At 40.2% G+C, this 20,471-nt stretch overlaps 1 protein-coding gene across 9 annotated transcripts in view; it reads right to left on the bottom strand.

Moving 5' to 3' along the window:
• Window positions 1-20,471, bottom strand: part of SMG7 (SMG7 nonsense mediated mRNA decay factor) — a 167,513-nt gene that overhangs the window by 99,439 nt on the left and 47,603 nt on the right. For all 9 annotated transcript variants that reach the window (XM_053693974.1, XM_053693976.1, XM_053693971.1 and 6 more), the window contains 3 exons: window positions 19,953-20,103; window positions 19,709-19,844; window positions 9,430-9,592 (listed from right to left, as the gene is read on the bottom strand). In XM_053693974.1, the coding sequence (XP_053549949.1) occupies window positions 9,430-9,592; window positions 19,709-19,844; window positions 19,953-20,103 (450 nt within the window). The remainder of the gene's footprint in view (window positions 1-9,429; window positions 9,593-19,708; window positions 19,845-19,952; window positions 20,104-20,471) is intronic.

The raw sequence follows: 20,471 nt of genomic DNA on the forward strand, positions 1-20,471 counted from the left end.
GTAGAAATTGCAATGGTGAGAGGAAAGAAGTTGGGATGTTAATATTCCAAGAAAATCATGGAGCTGTCTGAATTTTACGTCATAAAAAGTACCCAACAATGAAAATAAAAAAATAAAGGAATCAGATTCACGGTACTGATGTATGTATGTGTGTATATATGTATTTACAGACATATATACACATAAATACATATGAACACATATATAGACATATATATAAGTGCATTGCAGACCTTTACAGTCAAGTAAATGAAAACATGTAAAAGCATTTTTATGCAATATTCATATTTAATAAAGTTAGTGTGTATTTACTGTAAAATATTTTACACTCCAATGTTCTGCACATAAAATATGTTCTTATATCTATCTATATAACCAGAATACCATCAGATATATATGGAAATATGTTTTTATGAATATACAGAACTTCTGCTATGTGAAGAACATTGGAATGTGAAATATTCATATTTTCATGTTGGGTTAGCGCACTTGAGAATATATACGATCGGGTTTGCACGAGTAGGGTATTTTTTTCACTTTTTTTGATCCAATGACTTCTATGGGGGAATTCGGTAATGTGCGAGCAATATCCTAACTTTGGCTTTTTGCACAAATCGGGTTAGCGCATGAGCGAAAACATTTTACTTTCAACTTATAATACAAGCGCTACCCGACGCACGCAAAAAGCTTACTTCTAGCGGAGCTGGCGTGTGAGTGGGAGCGTGAAATACCACTCCACTTGTAATCTGGCCCTGAAATGAGCCGAGTTTCCAGAAATAGATACCCATATCTTATTTCTTTCTCTGTGCATAGAAGTATCTCTCTTTCTATACAAAAATGTCAATACTGTCAATGCCAGGCTATGTCTAAAGTTCTCTCACAAGTCTTGTGAAATGCAATGAAAGCATTTTAAACAAGCTGGTCTCACTGATTTTTCTTGCCAGCTGTATGCAGGTAACGTTTGCTCAAAATTCCTAATACACTTATTTAACCGACAGAAAAGTAATATATTTTAACTATAGGCAAAATCAAGTTACATTGTAGCGAAACAGTTTCAGTTTAATTTGTAAATGATGCAAACTGAGCCTTTATATCAGTCCCAGGTGTTTTCCAGGAGGGGGGTAAACAAAACTTCACAGATAAAAGTATTACCCCAAGCCTCCCTGGGAGAAAGTGGAACAAGTACAAATCTCAGATGTATTTTACAGCAAAAGGAAGAAAATGATATACATAATGAATATATATTGCAATAATGCAGAGTTTAATGGTCCTTTAAAAAAGGAGAGAAATCTTACAGGATGATGTACCTTTGAAGGGAAAAAAATGACTACAATGTCATCTTTACACACCTTTTTTGATGTAGGCTTGGGAGGGGTGTGTGTTTTTCTCAGATATATTTTTGTGTAATACTTTTGGCAAATAAAGAATATTTCCTTACTAAGATGGGGATAGTTCACGGCTTCATTCCTTACTGTTGGGAAACACAACACCCGGCCACCAGGAGGAGGCAAAGACACCCCAGCTAAAGGCTTAAAGGGACACTGAACCCAAATTTTTTCTTTCGTGATTGAGATAGAGCATGCAATTTTAAGCAACTTTCTAATTTACTCCTATTATCAATTTTTTGACAGCACTTTTTGATTGGTGGATGAATTTATCCACCAATCAGCAAGGACAACCCAGGTTGTTCACCAAAAATGGGCCGGCATCTAAACTTACGTGTCAAATAAAGATACCAAGAAAATGAAGAAAATTTGATAATAGGAGTAAATTAGAAAGTGGCTTAAAATGTCATGCTCTGTCTGAATCACAAAAGAAAAAAATTGGGTTCAGTGTCCCTTTAAATATCCCTCCCACTTCCTCATTACCCCAGTCATTCTTTGCCTTTCGTCACGTTAGGTGGTGGCAGAGAACTGTCAGAAGATTCAGAGAGTCCTGAAAAAGGGTATCTGCCCTTCGAGATAGGACTGGAGTTTTAAGTAGTCATGTCAACCTCTCAGTGAGAGTATTGATGAAAGTTAGAGTCTGGAGACGCAGGGAAAGTTTTTCTGCGAAACCATCCAGACTACTGCTAACAGCTCCTAAGCAATCAGTGTTAACGAGTTTCACTGCCTGCTTTCTCTCACTCAAGTCCATGTCAGGAGCGCTGCTATAAGACTGTCACACTCGAGAGACTGTGGTTCTGTTCTTATCCTGGAGGTAAGATCGTTTCAATTTTTACACATAAAACGCTATAACAGGGTCACAGTGTGGCTCCTTTATACCTTGATAGGATCCAGGGATAATATCCTCTGAAGGCGGTTTATTGAACAGTTAGGGTTAATGAATCAGTGTATTAATTATTTACATGCTGCTTTGTGTGATTTTTTTCCTGATTTTTGCCGATTGTGTGTTTTTGGCTGGAACAAACAGGTTTCACTATTAAGTTTCACTTTCGTTTTTGAAAGTGTTGCACAGCTCCTATTACTTGCTGTACTTGTAATAACAAGGGAAGTACGGTCTTGCACTCCATGTGACCAGGTGTGGTCTATGTTAATTTCCTCCTTTCCGGCTGGGGCTTGAACCTGAGGAGAGAGTTTCCACTGTTAACTGTCTGGGTCTAAGAGGTGGTGAGTGCCCCAGCCATTGGGAGTATAAAGGTGCAGTTTTCTATTATAAAAAACATTTTTATTTGTGTCCTTCTGTGGGTATAACCTGAGCTATGGAGGGCTCTGAAATGTTAGAAGGTACTCCTTCTGTACTAAACGAAACCAGTTTATATTATGAGGAGGCCGTTGTTTTCCCGCCCACTCAATTATGTTCCACTTAACACCGTTATAAAGTCTAAGAAGGGATACAAGCCTGCTAAGGCTCTTAGTCCCTCTGAGCCGCCTACCTCTCAGGACTCGGCGTCCCGTGAGATTACTACCTTTGCTACATTATCCACTCCACATGCAGTTCCCCGTATCATGTCTAATCCTCCATCCGGTGGGGGCCTTCGTCCTGCGGACTTTGCCGCTCGTTACAAACGGCGGTGTCTGAGGCCCTTAGTGCATTAAAAAAAAACAAGGTAGGTATAAGATTCAACGCTCAAATGCTATTCCCAAAAGGTAAGTGCACCTCCTAACATCAAACCAAAATAGACAAAGAACAAGGGGATGTGGGAATGCGCTGTAAAAAACAGCATATGAGAGGTATAAAACTATATAAAGAATGTGGATTACACAAGAGTATAATATAAAAATGTTTATAAATGTAATACAATTAGCGATGCCGGCATCTGATACAAAGTAAAATAGTACAATTAAAATAGGATAAGAATCAACATAAAATGTGAAACATCAGTGTGTAATGATGTAAGTAGCTAAGAAATAATATGTTGCAAAATAACACAATGTTAAAAATGAAACAAAGTCAATGTTACCGTCCTTTCACAATCAGGCCAGTGATTAAAGTGTCTGATCCAGCTATTTATATGAATGCAGGTATAACTTGGGTGATTCCCTCTGGGTTGTTTATAAAACAGCAAAAAACTGACAAAATCTTCTGGCTTGTATCCAATGACTGAATTAAATTTCAAAGACACATTCACAGCCGTGTTTGCGGGATGTCCCGTGCTGTGAGCTGGTTCCGGTCAGGAGGTCAAAGTGCAGGAGTAATGATAAGCAACGACAAACTTCGTTTCTTTGTAGTTAAAATGAATCAGACTGCTTATAACAAATGTGGGTCATGGGTGGGGATTACAAATATAGAGTCAATTCATATATTAAAGAGGCTCAATGCACCACACCTACCGCATATGTAAGTCAAGCAGATGTATTGCAGGTAAAGTTTGTAACAGCGTCCATATTACTCAGATTCCAGTGCTGGACAGGAGAGAGTAGATCATGGGTATGATGGTATTTCCAAGAAAAAACAAGTCTGTGCATTAGAGTTGGTCTCAACCACCTTACCTACCTACTACTTAATTTCACAAGTAATGAGCAAATTTCTACGCGTTTCAGCCTAGTCAGGCCTTGATAAAGGCCTGACTAGGCTGAAACGCGTAGAAATTTGCTCATTACTTGTGAAATTAAGTAGTAGGTAAGGTGGTTGAGACCAACTCTAATGCACAGACTTGTTTTTTCTTGGAAATACCATCATACCCATGATCTACTCTCTTCTGTCCAGCACTGGAATCTGAGTAATATGGACGCTGTTACAAACTTTACCTGCAATACATCTGCTTGACTTACATATGCGGTAGGTGTGGTGCATTGAGCCTCTTTAATATATGAATTGACTCTATATTTGTAATCCCCACCCATGACCCACATTTGTTATAAGCAGTCTGATTCATTTTAACTACAAAGAAACGAAGTTTGTCGTTGCTTATCATTACTCCTGCACTTTGACCTCCTGACCGGAACCAGCTCACAGCACGGGACATCCCGCAAACACGGCTGTGAATGTGTCTTTGAAATTTAATTCACAGTCATTGGATACAAGCCAGAAGATTTTGTCAGTTTTTTGCTGTTTTATAAACAACCCAGAGGGAATCACCCAAGTTATACCTGCATTCATATAAACAGCTGGATCAGACACTTTAATCACTGGCCTGATTGTGAAAGGACGGTAACATTGACTTTGTTTCATTTTTAACATTGTGTTATTTTGCAACATATTATTTCTTAGCTACTTACATCATTACACACTGATGTTTCACATTTTATGTTGATTCTTATCCTATTTTAATTGTACTATTTTACTTTGTATCAGATGCCGGCATCGCTAATTGTATTACATTTATAAACATTTTTATATTATACTCTTGTGTAATCCACATTCTTTATATAGTTTTATACCTCTCATATGCTGTTTTTTTACAGCGCGTTCCCACATCCCCTTGTTCTTTGCCCTTAGTGCATTACCTCGCTCTTACAAACGCAAGAGAAAGGTTAAACATAGCTCTCCTGACCCAGAGCAATCTAAATATTTATCGGAATTAGCTATTATGTCCCAGTTATCCGATGAGGAGTTAACCTCTGTAGCTTCAGAGGGTGAACTTTCTGGGTCGGAGTCCTTAGCGTCTAAGCCTCCTGCTGCGGAGGAGTTGTCCTTTAGATTTAAAATTGAGCACTTGCGTTTTTTATAAAAGAAGGAGGTTCTGTCTATATTGGAGGTTCCAGAGGCCGCACTGCCTGAAGAACCTAGGATACGTAAATTATGAGTTTACATAGACAGGAAAGTTCCTTTGACTTTTCCTGTGCCGGTTAAGATGGCGAACATTATTATTTTTTTTTTTTACTTTTCTTTGAAATTTTATTTTCCATAGAGCAAACAATACACATCAAAATGTGTTCTCCTTAGGAATTTATACACATATTTACAAAAATGACAGCAATAGATGGGCCACTTCCATTGATTAGCGGGAGGCTCTTCGATTAAGATGGCGAACCTTATTAAGAACGAATGGGAAAATAATTGGTTCTTCCTTCTCCCCCTTGTCTACTTTTAAAAAGTTGTTCCCGATCTCTGAGTCTCAACTAGATTTGTAGGGCTCCATTCCTAAGGTGGATGGTGCTATCTCTACGCTTGCTAAACGTACTACTATACCTCTTGAGGATAGTTCTTCATTCAGAGAGCTGATGGATAAGAAAATGGAAACCTTTCTGAGAAACAGGATTTTTGTTTCAACCGGCGGCTGCTGTTGCCGGAGCGGCTACCTGCTGGTGCAACTCTTTGTCGGAACCCATTGAGGTGGAGTCTCCCCTCTAGGATATTCAAGACAGAATTAAAGCTCTGAGAATTGCTAATTCTTTTATCTGAGATGCGAACATGCAAATTATTTGCCTAAATGCAAAGGCTTCTGGCTTTGCGGTCCTAGCCTGCCGGGCGCTCTGGTTGAAGTCTTGGTCTGCCGATATGACTTCTAAGTCCAGACTCCTTTCTCTTTCCCCCTTTAAGGGAAAGATTTTATTTTGGTCCAGGCCTGGACTCCATTATTTCTATGGTTACCGGAGGCAAGGGTGCCTTCCTACCGCAAGATAAGAAGAACAAGTCTAAGGGACGACAATCTTCTAATTTTCATTCTGACAAATCCCAACGACAACAATCCTCCTCCAAGCCCAAGCAACCTAAGAGTACTTGGAAGCCAGCTCAGTCCCGGAATAAATCCAAGCAGAATAAGAAGCCTGGCGAATACAAATCGGCATGAAGGGGCGGCCCCTGATCCGGGATAGGATCGTGTAGGGGGCAGACTGTCTCTTTTTTCAGATGCCTGGTTCAAGGATGTACAGGATCCGTGGGTCCTGGAGGTGGTATCTCAGGGATATAAGATAAACTTCAAAACTCATCCGCCAAGGGGCAGATTCCTTCTCTGGAATCCGTCTACCAGACCAGAAAAGAGGGATGCCTTTCTAGGGTGCAATAGGGATCTATCCTCCTTAGGAGGAGTTGTCCCGGTGCCTATCAAAGAAAGAGGTTTGGCGTTTTATTCAAACCTTTTCGTGGTCCCAAAGGAGGAGGGAACTTTCCGCCCAATTCTGGACCTAAAGTGCTTAAACAAATTTCTCAGTGTCCCTTCCTTCAAGATGGAGTTGATAAAAGTCCATTCTTCCTTCAATTCAGGAAGGCCAGTTTATGACCACTATAGATCTGAAGGACGCTTACCTTCATGTTCCAATCTACAGGGAACAATTTCAGTTCCTGAGGTTTGCATTCCTGGACCAGTACTTCCAGTTCATTGCCTTCCATTTGGCCTAGCTACTCCTCCAAGAATCTTTACGAAGGTTCTGGGGGCTCTTCTAGTCGTTGCCAGAACTCAGGGTATTGCAGTAGCCCCATACTTGGACGATATTCTGGTTCAAGCACCATCCTTTTGTCTTGCGGAATAATTCTCTGAGTCCCTTTTCAGTCTTCTTCGATCACATGGATGGAAGATAAACTTGTAAAAAAAAGAGTTCTCTTATCCCAAGTACCAGGGTGGAATTCCTGGGTACTATAATAGACTCCCTATCCATGAGGATATTTCTAACACACCAGAGACGTTGCAAGCTAACTTCGGCATGTCTTGCCCTCAGGACCTCCTTGAGTCCCTCTGTGGTTCAGTGTATGGAGGCGATTGGTCTCCTGGTGTCCTGCATGGACATCATTCCTTTTTCCAGGTTCCGCCTCAGACCTTTACAACTGTGCATGCTGAGGCAGTGGAACGGCGATCATTCAGATCTGTTTCAACAGATTGTATTAGACAGCCGGTCGAGAGAATTGCTCTCTTGGTGGCTCTGTCCAGATCATCTGTCCCGAGGGACATGCTTCTTAAGATCATCCTGGGAGATTGTGACTACGGACGCAAGCCTATCCGGATGGGGAGCTGTTAATATTTTGGAACTACGAGCAATCTTCAAGGCTTGGCCACTTCTGGGTTCGTCTCAGTTTATCAGATTCCAATCAGACAATATAACCTTGGTGGATCAACCATCGGGGGGGGGGGGGGGGGGGAGTTCCTTGGCGATGAAGGAAGTATCTCAGATACTGGAGTGGGCAGGGGCCCACAACTGTTCGCTGTCAGCGATCCACATTCCGGGTGTGGACAACTGGCGGATTATCTCAGCAGGCAATCCTTCCATCCAGGGGAATGGTCTCTTAATCCAGAGGTGTTTGCAGAGATATACAGCAAGTGGGGAACGCCGGAGATAGATCTCATGGCGTCCCGTCTCAATACCAAGCTACCCAGGTACGGGTTGAGGTTGAGGGATCCCCAAGCGGATCTAATAGATGCACTAGCAGTGCCCTGGAGGTTCAAACTCATATTATTCCTCCATTACCGCTTCTTCCTCGAGTGGTGGCCCACATCAAGCAGGAGCGGGTATAAGTAATCCTGATTGCTCCATCGTGGCTGCGAAGGACATGGTTGCCAGGATCTTATCTTTTCTCCAGGATGGGCTGGAGAAGGGCCTTTCTGCTAGTTCCCTGAGGGGACAGATTTCAGCCCTGTCTGCTTTATTGCACAAGAGACTGGCTGAGCTTCCAGACATGCAGTCCTTTGTTAAGGCTCTGATTAGGATCAGACCTGTGTTTAGATCTGGGGTTCTTCCTTGGAGCCTAAATCTTGCTCTTTGGGTTTTGCAACAGGTTTTCGTTTGAGCCTCTGCATTCCGTTGACAAATTGTTATCTTCGGAGGTTCTCTTTTTATTGGCTATTGTCTCTGCGCGCAGAGTTTCTGAGATCTCTGCTTTGCAATGTGAGCCCCCTTATCTGATTGTTCATGCAGATAAGGCAGTTTTACGTACTAAATTACGTTTTCTTCCTAAGGTTGTGTCAGATCGCAGCATCAATCAGGAGATTGTGGTTCCTTCCTTGTGTCCTAATCCTTCTTCATCGAAGGAACGCTTACTTCACAATTTGGATGTGGTTTGCACCTTGAAGTTCTATCTTCAGGCTACTAAGGAGTTTAGACAATCTTTCTCTATTTTTGTTGTCTATTCGGGAAAGCGTAAGGGGCAGAAGGCTACTTTGACTTCCCTATCTTTTTGGTTAAGGAGTGTCATCCGCTGAGCTTACAAGACAGCGGGACATTGTCGTCCTGAGAGGACAATGGCTCATTCCACTAGAGCAGTGGTTTCGGATTAGATTTTTAAGCGGCCACCTGGTCTCTCCTTACATACTTTTTCAAAATTTTACAAGTTTGAGGTTTTTGCTTCGGCTGAAGCAGCTTTCGGGAGAAATGATTTTCATGCTGTGGTGCCGCCTCTTCCTTTTTGTTCCCTCCCGTTACTCATTCAGTGTCCTCTGGAGCTTGGGTATAGGTTTTCCCAACAGAAAGGAATGAAACCGTGGACTCTCCCTATCTTAGGAAGGAAAAGAATTTATGCTTACCAGATAAATTCCTTTCCCTTGGATAGGGAGAGTCCACAGCCCACACCCGTTTTTTCTTGTCTATGTGCGGTCCCCTATTATTTATTTTATTCTTCTGGCACCATTTATACCCTAATGTTTCTCCTACTTTTCCTTGTTCCCTCAGCAGAATGACTGGGGTAATGAGGAAGTGGGAGGGATATTTAAGCCTTTGGCTGGGGTGTCGTTGCCTCCTTCTGATGGCCAGGTGCTGTATTTCCCAACAGTACGGAATGAAGCTGTGGACTCTCCCTATCCGGAAGGAAAGGGATTTATCTGGTAAGCATAAATTATGTTATTTTTACTATAGAAGAGTGCTGAATTCCCTCTCTGTATAGGATTAGGCCGACAACCTGATTTTTTTCTTCTTTGTCTTATTTCTAGTTCTGAGGGTCTGCACCATGTTTTATCTGCATTGCATATTATAAATAGCATTGTCTCTCTCTTAGCTTTCTATAACTTTTTATTTCCCATTTGCTGGCGCATAGGATTTTGTTCAGGAGTATTCCTCATTGGGCTCATTATCCTTAAAAACATTTTTAAATATACATTAAATTGCACATTCAGAAACTTACTGAACAGTGCTAACAGCTGAGACCAGCACAGATCCTCCTCCTTGCTGAAGGTCTGCTGCTCTGCCTCAGTGCCGAAACTTCGCAGGTGGTGTAGCTGAAACAGGTTTATCACTGTGATGTGAACCAGTTGCTGGGAGTTAAAGGCTTTCTGAAAAAGCATGTTCTGTATGGCAGGAAGAAGTGAAACATGTTAGCGCTTTAACACGTGCAATACAAATCAAGTGTACACCAAAGAGCTACTACAGTTAGCTAAGAATTTTCATTCCATGAATACGCAGCAGCAGTCATCTATAGATAACGTCTCATCATTTGAGTTTAAGAGCGGAAATACACTGTGTCTACTTCATAAACAAGCTTGTACTGGCTGCTCCAAATAAGGCAAGTGGTAGGGGACGTTTGGCAATTGAAAACCAACTGCAGCAAAGAAGGTGTTAATGCATTTAAAATAATTTCACACTCTCCTAGTATGCCAATTTACTGCAAAACTGCAGAAAATATTGGAATTACAAAAATGTTTCAGGTCTCTAGGACAAATAAATATTTTGGGAACATTTGATATATATGTGGATTTGGGGTGAGGGCTGGGTCCAGATGTTTACCATACCACCAACTTTACAAAACTTAAAAGGGATAGTCTATACCAGAATATGTATTGTTTTAAAAGATAGATAATCTCTTAATTACCCATTCCCTAGTTTTGCATAACCAACACAGTTATATTAAAGGGCCATGATACCCAAATGTTGAAACACTTGAAAGATATGCAGCATAGCTGTAAAAAGCGGACTAGAAAATATCACCTGATCATCTCTATGTAAAAAAGAAAGATATTTTACCTCAAAAGTTCCTCAGTAGCCACATCCCATTGTAAAGGACTTCTAAGCAGCAAATCAGTATGTCTGTCCCGGGACAGCTAAGGGGTTGAGCCTCGTGCACTCATGTTATTTCTCAATTCAGTTTACTATGAAATCTTATGAGATCACAGTAAAAGAGTTCATGACCTCAGCACTGCTGATGGGCTGCTATTCATTTCTTCATTTAAAAAAAAAAAAAAAATTTTTACCTGCAGCTGGGCAGCAGCCGAGTATAACTTTTTACACAGAACTTACTCTGCTGAGCTGAGGAAGTTGTGAGGTAAAATATCTTCCTTTTTTACATAGAGATGCTCAGGTGATATTTTCCTGTCAGCTTTTTACAGTTATACTGCATCAGTTTCAAGTGATTTAGCATATTAGTATTATGTCCCTTTAATACACTTTTTACCTCTGCGATTACCTTGTATCCAAGCCTCTGCAAACTGCCCCTTATTTCAGTTCTTTTGACAGACTTGTATTTTAGCCAATCAGTGCTGGCCCTTAAATGTATTTCCTAAGACTTGTTACGCCAGCTACAGAGTATATGTATGGGAAATTGTTCAGTTGGGTTCAGTTTTATATGATAGTTATTTAATTTAATTTATTATTTTAGTTGTAAAAAAGACAACTGGTCTGAGCTTTCAGAAAGGACAGACCTCCTTATAATATCTATTTTTCTATACCCAAATGCTTCTTAATTTATCACTTGAATTAAAGCAATTGAAAAAACAAAATTTATGCTTACCTGAAAAAAAAAAATCTGGATATGGAGAGTCCACAACGTCAATTACTAGTGGGAATATCCTCCTGGCCAGCAGGAGGAGGCAAAGAGCACCACAGCAAAGCTGTTAAGTGTCACTCCCCTACCCATAATCCCCAGTCATTCGACCGAAGGGAAATGGAAAAAGGAATAACACAAAAAGGTGTAGAGGTGCCTGAGGTTTAGTAAAAAAAACAACAAAAAAAACTGTCTAATTAAGGGTGGGGCCGTGGACTCTCCATATTCTGAAAGAATGAAATTTATCAGGTAAGCATACATTTTGTTTTCTTTCCTAAGATATGGAGAGTCTACAACGTCATCAATTACTAGTGGGAACTAATACTCAAGATAGAGGACACGGAATGACTAGGGAGGTAAAAACAAGACAGGCGGACCTAAACAGAAGGCACCACCGCTTGAAGAACCTTTCTCCGAAAAGAAGCCTCAGCTGAGGCAAAAGTATCAAATTTGGAAAAAGTATGCAGAGAGGACCAAGTTTCATTTTTGAAAGCCCAAGAAGAGGAGACAGCCCTCGTGGAATGACCTATAATTCTCTCAGGAGGCTGCTGACAAGCAGTCTCATAAGCAAAACAAAATTATACTTCTCAACCAGAGGGAAAGAAGTAGCAGTAGCCTTCTGCTCTTTACGCTTTCCAGAGACACAAACAGGAAAATCCTTAGTCACCTGTAGGTAGAATTTTAGAGTACGCACAACATCCAAGTTGTGTAACAAAATGTTCCTTATGAGAAGGAGGAGGACTAGGACATATAGAAGGAACAACAATTTCCTGATTAATAATTTCTATCCGAAACCACTTTAGGAAGAAAACCCAACTTAGTACGAAGAACCGCCTTATCAGCATGAAAGATAAGGTAAGGCAAATCACACTGCAAAGCCGAGAGTTCCAAAACTTTTCCAGATTCACTTTCCATCCGTGGGAATGTAGAAAAGACAACAAGATCTCTGTATGAGAGAGTTTGCTTGTTGAAAAGATGACGTCTGAACCAATATGTCGTCCAGGAAAGGCGCTACTGCAATTCCCTGAGACCTGATCACTGCCAAGAGAGCCCCCAGAACCTTTGAGACAATTCTGGGAGCTGTGGCAAGGCCAAACGGAAGAGCCACAAACTGAAAGTTTGTCTAGAAAGGCAAATCTCAGGAACTTGTGATAATCCCTGTGGATGGGAACATGAAGATACGCATCCTTCAGGTCTATGGTCGTCATGAACTGACCCTCTTGGACCAAAGGAAGAATGGAACGAATGGTTTCCATTATGAAGGACGGTACCCTGAGAAACCTGTTGAGGCACTTTAGGTCTAAAATGGGTTGAAAAGTTCCCTCTTTTTTAGGAACCACGAACAGGTTTGAATAGAATCCTAGGCCTTGTTCCCTTACTGGAACAATCACTCCCAGGGAGGAAAGGTCCTGAACGCTTTCTAAGAATGCCTCTTTTTTTACCTGGTCTGCAGATAATCTTGAGGCGGAACCTGCCCCTGGGAGAGAAAGTTTTGAATTCTATTTTGTAACCCTGAGATACTATGTCCACAGCCCAGGGATCTCGGACATCTCGTATCCATGCTTGATAAAACAGAGAAAGTCTGCCCCCCCACTTGATCCGATCCCGGATCGGGGCAAACCCTTCATGTTGACTTAAACTCAGCTGCAGGTTTCTTTTATTGCTTCCCCTTGTACCAAGGCTGATTGGGTTTCCAAGAAGACTTGGACTGTTTCTCCTTGGAAGAGGAGGACTATCCTTTAAAGTTACGAAAGGAACAAAAATTACTTTGACGTCCTTTAGGTCTGGTCTTCTTGTCTTGTGGTAGAAAAGATCCTTTCCCACCCGTAATATCAGAAATTATTTCTGCCAGACCAGGCCCAAACAAGGTCTTACCCTTGTAAGGAAGTGCCAGAAGCTTGGACTTAGAGGTAACATCAGCTGACCTTAAGATTTTAGCCACAACGCCCTGCAGGCTAGTACAGTGAAGCCAGATATCTTGGCTCCCAGTCTAATAACTTGCATGGTAGCATCAGAAATAAAGGAATTGGCTAGTTTGAGAGCCTTAATCCTGTCCTGGATCTCCTCTAAAGGAGTCTCTACCAAAATTGATTTAGACAAGGCATCACACCAATAAAATGTCGAACTTGAAACAATGGCAATACAAACTGCAGGCTGCCATTGCAGACCCTGATTAACATACATCTTTTTCAAGAAAGCCTCCAGCTTCTTGTTCATGGGATCCTTAAAGGAGCAGCTATCCTCTATAGGGATCATAGTTCTCTTAGTCAGAGTAGAAATGGCCCCTTCTACTTTAGGCACCGTGCGCCATGAATCTTTAATGGAGTCAGCGACAGGAAACATCTTTTTATAGACAGGATACAGGGAGAAAGGTATCCCTGGCTTCTCCCATTCCTGTGAAATAATCTCTGTTGCACAGTCTTGAACAGGAAACACCTCCACAGAGGAAGGAACATCAAAGTATTTATTAAGTTTACTCTATTTCTTAGGGTTGACAGCGACAGGAGTATCGGAGTTGTCCAAAGTAGCCAATACCTCCTTTAATAGTACCCAGAGGTGTTTAAGCTTAAATCTGAAGTTTACTTCTTCAGTATCAGATAAAGGAATTATACTGTCCGAATCTGAGCTTTCACCCTCAGAGGCTACCGACCTATCCTACTCAGACTTATGAGGGAGGGCAACCTGTGTAGCAGTAGGTAGAGCAGAAACCTTGCTATCTGAATCTCTAAATTTTGCCTGAACAGCATCATCCTGAGAGACATTTGGCTCAGAAACAGAAAGTTTATCTTTATATTTTAAAGTCATATCTAGACATGAGGTACAAAATTGCATGGGCAACACAATTTGGTTCTCTAAACAAAGCAGACACCTGTCCATAGGAACAGAATCCAATTGGCAAAAATGAAAAAAAAAAAAACTTTATTTGTGGTACTGTCACTTTAAATATTAACAGAGCGGTAGTCTTGCCTGATAAGACATTCCTCGCCCTCACTGCATTCAGGACTTAAAATAAAAGCCAAGCAGCAATTAGATTGAAAAACAGCTTCTATAACTACGGACCTCTACACCTCAGCATTTGACTGAAGTGCCTACCTGCCCCTTTGTGTAAAACATGACAGCTTAAACGATCTTGTCCGGATTATTAGCCGGTCTCACACTCTCACCGCAACCGCTCTGATCAGTTTCTAAAGGAGCGGGACAAGGAAGACACTTGACCGGCTAAAATGAAGCTGCGCCACAGATGTAAAGCACGCGCTACAAGCCGGATCAAAACTGACACTACAGTTTAAAGTGAGCCGCTTCCTGACTAAATACCGCTTCAAAGCCGGCTGAAGAGATCGGAGTCATTTTTCCAATGCGTATAATTTTTTTTTTTTAAAAACAGTGCCCATAAACACTTTGTTAGCCACTCAGAGCTAAAAATAAAATAAGCCACAGTGAACTGCTGAATAAATAAAATAAATACATGAGCCACCAATATAGGGTTAACCAAATCTCTAGTCCACATACATAATGTGCCTGCCCACTGCCTGAAAAAATCCTCTACTAAGGATTCTAGTCCCAAATATAAATGCAGAGAGTTTCCAGTTTAACTCCTTCAGTGCCAGTCTCCCAGACCCAGAAGACAAAAGCACTTACCTGCACATCTAGCTGTCCGGCAGGAAGACAGCTTACAAGGTGTGAAAGAACACATACTCCTTACAGAGACCTGTAGAAAAAGAAAGAACAGAGTTACCAACTCTGGCTTTCTATACCATGGGCAGCAACATGTTAGAAAACCAAGCAAGGACTACCTCACAACTTTCTAACTGCTTTAAAGCCACCACTACCCTACTGAAGAGACTGACGTGGACTACGGCTAGACCCAAAAACTTGCTTGTAGCGAAAAGAAATCAAATTTTCCTTCAGACACCAAACTTTACCTCCTCCATTGACAGAGGCAAAGAGAATGACTGGGGATTATGGGTAGGGGAGTGACACTTAACCCCTTAACGACCCCCCTGAAAAAATACAGTTAACAACCGAGGACGTACCCCATACTATTTGAAATCGGTGGAAGAAATCCTGATCGCTTCCAGCCGCTTTCCTGTTATTGCAGTGATGCCTCAATATCGAGGCATCCTGCAATAACAATACTTAGCCATCCAATGCAGAGAGACCCACTCTGTGGCCCTCTCTGCATCAGACTTTCATGGCCGTGATCGTTGGTGGGTGGGAGCCGATGTGGGAGGCGGATGGGCGGCCATCAATGGGATCTAACATGAAGAGGGGGGCGGGATCGCGCATGTGCACGGGGGGCGGCGCGTGTACAGGGCGGGAGCGGGTGGGAACCACTACACTATGGAAAATGTTCTATTAAGTGGGAGAAAGGGGGGTGGGAATTGGGAATCTAAAAGATCTAAGGGATCTGGGAGGGGGTGGGGGTTGGTCTTTGTGGGGGAAGCTACACTACAGAAAAAAAAATATAAAAAACCCAATTTTATTGTAAACTGGGTACTGGCAGACAGCTACCCAAGATGGCTCCCAATAAGGTAGAGGGGGAGAGTTAGAGAGCTGTTTGGGGGATACTACACAGCAGAATAATTAAAAACAAAAAAAACACACCTTTTATTTTAGTACTGGCAGACATTCTGTCAGTACTTAAGAAGGTGGGGACAATTGTGAGGTGGGGGAGGGAAGAGAGCTGTTTGGGAGGTATCAGGGGGTGTGATGCTGATCTCTACACTAAAGCTAAAATTAACCCTGCAAGCTACCTAATTAACCCCTTCACTGCTAGACATAATACACTTGTGATGCGCAGCAGCATTTAGCGGCCTTCTAATTAGCAAAAAGCAATGCCAAAGCCATATATGTCTGCTATTTCTGAACAAAAGGGATCCCAGAGAAGCATTTACAACCATTTGTGCCATAATTGCACAAGTTGTTTGTAAATAATTTCAGTGAGAAACCTAAAGTTTGTGAAAATGTTTGTGAAAAAGTGAACGATTTTTTTTTATTTGATTGCATTTGACGGTGAAATGGTGGCATGAAATATACCAAAATGGGCCTAGATCAATACTGTGGGATGTCTTCTAAAATATATATATATATATATATATATATATATATATATATATATATATATATATACATACACACACATGTCAAAGGATATTCAGGGATTCCTGAAAGATATCAGTGTTCCAATGTAACTATTGCTAATTTTGAAACAAAAGTGGTTTGGAAATAGCAAAGTGCTACTTGTAATTATTGCCCTATAACTTGCAAAAAAAAAAGCAAAGAACAAGTAAACATTGGGTATCAAAATTTAGAAACTATTTAGCATGGGTGTTTTTTGGTGCTTGTAGATGTGTAATAGATTTTGGGGGGTCAAAGTTAGAAAAAGTGTGTTTTTTCCACATGTTTTATATTTTTTTTTAATAGTAAAATATAAGATATGATGAAAATAATGGTATCTTTAGAAAGTCCATTTAATGGCGAGAAAAACTGTGTATAACATGTGTGGGTACAGTAAATGAGTAAGAGGAAAATTACAGCTAAACACAAACACCGCAAAAATGTAAAAATAGCCTTGGTCAGAAAATGGGAAAGTGCTCTGGTCACTAAGGGGTTAACAGCTTTGCTGTGGTGCTCTTTGCCTCCTCCTGCTGACCAGGAGTGATATTTCCACTAGTAATTGATGATGTTGTGGACTCTCCATATCTTAGAAAAGAAATATAATTTTGGACATGCCTTTCCTATCTCCTATCTCCTATCTCCCACCCAGCACGGGTGGTGGTTTTAGCGATTTGAGATGACAAAATAAAAAGGTAGCAGCTCTCTAAACAATTTAGTACACTCCAGCACACCAGGTAAAAAGGAATCACTGGGAACACATTAAAGGTGAGAAACTTTTAAAGTACAATGTCCCTTTAAAAGCAGGGTTTTGCTATTACAAGCAGATATTGTAAGGTGAGATAAGACTCACTTGGGAGTTATGTTAAACACATTCTCAGGATATATATATATATATATATATATATATATATATATATATATATATATATATATATATATATATATAAGTGTGCTTAAAGGGACCCTAAACACCATCTGTTTTAATGTAATTATAATTTTTTTTAATCTATCTGTCTTTGTTTTATATATTATTTCTTTCTTTATTTCTTTATTTAGCATCTGCACATTTTTTTTTTATTTTCAATAATACCCCTAAACCACCGCCTACTGAATGCAGTGCTGGCTGACATGTTGTAACGCACGTTCTATGCGATACTCAATGCACACTCCCTTCTTCACTTGCATGCGCATATCAAGTAAAGGGACTTTAAACACTTGCCATTAGGTTATTTTGTTTTTTTTATTCATAATGTTTCTTTTGTTTTTTTAAATGCAATTTGCTATTTATTTTTATTATTTGTTTACTTTTTTTACATTTATTTCACTTTCTGACCGCTCCGTGCAGACATGGCAGAAAGTTATGTGTAGACAAACCTCCCAGAAGTCTCTGCTTTGCTGTGAGCGCGCACGTCTGTAGAGTTGTAGACAGCACACTGAGCACAGCATGACTAAATCTACAGTGATTATCTTAGTGTTTTTCCCTGAATAGTATCATTTGAACTGGCCTCATCTGTAAGCTAATAATTCATTATAATTTTTTAAAAACAAAATGTATTTACCCTATTTTTTAATCTTACTTGTAGTGCGAGTGAAAGAGGGACCGCCCAACACACTGCTCAGGGAGACAGATGCTGTCTCATAAATATTACCCCTATGTTTTTTCTATCCAAGCTCCCGGAGTCCCGATCAGTTTATTGCACATCTTATACAGCTCACGCTCTCTGTGCATCTCAGGTTATGTGACCGCATCAGTGGTTTGTCTATTTAGCAGGCATTCCAAAGATCCTAAAAGATAGTGTAGGGAAGGGGATGCTTTATTTGTTTTGTGTTACGAGTATGTAGAGGTCAGCCACAGTGCTCTGTTCTATGTACATCAATTTATAATGTCACATAACCTGAGATGCACAGACAGCGTGAGCTGTATAAGATGTGCAATAAACTGATCGGGACTCCGGGAGCTTGGATAGAAAAAACATAGGGGTAATATTTATGAGACAGCAGCTGTCTCCCTGAGCAGTGTGTTGGGCGGTCCCTCTTTCACTCGCACTACAAGTAAGATTAAAAAATAGGGTAAATACATTTTGTTTTTAAAAAATGATAATGAATTATTAGTTTACAGATGAGGCCAGTTCAAAAGATACTATTTAGGGTTAAAACACTAAGATAATCACTGTAGATTTAGTCATGCTGTGCTCAGTGTGCTGTCTACAACTCTACAGACGTGCGCGCTCACAGCAAAGCAGAGACTTCTGGGAGGTTTGTCTACACATAACTTTCTGCCATGTCTGCACGGAGCGGTCAGAAAGTGAAATAAATGTAAAAAAAGGAAAAAAAAGTAAACATATAATAAAAATAAATAGCAAATTACATTTAAAAAAACAAAAGAAACATTATGAATAAAAAAAAACAAACAACCTAATGACAAGTGTTTAAAGTCCCTTTAATATACAAGTCTCCTGTGCAATTTGGACATAAGTAACCGCACAATTTGCTAAGGTTTGATACAGTAATAGGAGGCAAAATAAAAGACACATATACAATTCAATGTTTTTACTATGTTTAAATATTTATGCGAGGGACTTAAAGGGACACTCAAGTGAAAATTAAACTTTCATTATTTAGATAGAGCAGCAATTTTAATCAACTTTCCAATTTACTTCCATTAACAAAATTTGCACAGTATTTTTATATTTACACTTTTTGAGTCACCAGCTCCTACTGAGCATGTGCAAGAATTCACAGAATAAACGTATATGCATTTGTGATTGGCCGATGGCTGTCACATGGTAGAGGGGAAATTAGACATAACTTTTAAAATAGTCAGAAAAAAAAAATCTACTACTCATTTGAAGTTCAGACTAAGTGCTATTCCATTGTCTTGTTATCCTGCTGCGTTTGTTGATTATGCAAATCTACTGTGTTAACTTATCATTTAAGATTGTGTTTAAAGGGACACAAGTCAAAATTAAACTTCAAGATTCTGATACAGCATGCAATTTTAAACAACTTTCCAATTTACTTCAATTAACAAAATGTGCACAGTCTTTTTATATTTACACTTTTTGAGTCACCAACTCCTACTGAGCATGTGCAAGAATTCACAGCAAATACGTATATGCATTTGTGATTGGCTGATGGCTGTCACATGGTACAGGGGGAGTGGAAATAGAGATAAGTTTGCCATTTATTTAACAAAAATCTACTACTCATTTGAAGTTCAGACTAAGTGCTATTGGATTGTCTTCTTATCATGCATTTGTCGATTATGCAAATCTACTGTATTGACTGGTCCTTTAAAGGGACAGTAAAGTCAAAATTAAACTTTCATCAGCCAATCACAGACTCATATGTATACAGTGTGAACTACTGCACATGCTCAGCAGTAGCTCGCGCCTCAGAGTGTGCATATTAAGACTTTGCACATTTTGGTAACAGAAGTAAATTGAAAAGTTTAAAAAATTGCCAGCTCTTTCTGAATCATGAAAGTTTCATTTTGACTTTAGGGTCCCATTAATGGAATATCACAAACCTTGAACTGCACCTCTAGTTGCTCACGGAGAGGGCTCACTTTCTCCAGGCTCTTTGCAAGGTAGACGTGCCCATGGAACTTGATAAATGCCTTGATAAAATCTGATACACTCCAGCGTGACTTCATTTCCTCACGACTTAAAAAATAAAATGACAAAAAAATAAAATAAAATATAGACCTAAAGAAAAATAGCAGAATAATGAAATATGGATTAGCAAATCAGTAAGTGATTTTCCACCTGTACCTCTCCAAGGCCTTGGAAAGGGCCTTCTGCAGATTGGTGGATGCTGCGGGGAATGGGAACTTGACAGCAATGCTGCGACAGTAGTAGAAAATAGTGGTCAGATGGTCCCCCTTTGAAGAGGCGAGAATAGCCAGCTGGTTGTATGGCTGACCTGTAAGAAATAAAAGGACATAATACTTTGTAGTGAAATAGAATATATTTTAAGGTAAATTGTAACGTAAGTGACATGCTCTGAAAACGTTAGAGCAAAAGAATTTTTAAACACTGATCCTAGATTATACTTATTTAAAGGGACAGTACACATAGCAAGAAAAAAAATTTATTCTAGAGACACCTTCAAAAACAAAAAAAGATGTGAGAGATTTAAACCCCCTCCTCCCCAAAAGGAATACTTACCTTCCACTCCTCGCCAGCCTACTCTGATTTTTTTTTCCCTTTCTAAAGTGCCCCACGAGTTCTCTGTGTAATCATAGCACTCCTGATCGTGGCACTGAACTAGATGTAGCATACTCTCACAAC

The sequence above is a fragment of the Bombina bombina genome, chromosome 10 (genome assembly GCF_027579735.1).
Source record: "Bombina bombina isolate aBomBom1 chromosome 10, aBomBom1.pri, whole genome shotgun sequence".
NCBI lineage: Eukaryota > Metazoa > Chordata > Amphibia > Anura > Bombinatoridae > Bombina > Bombina bombina.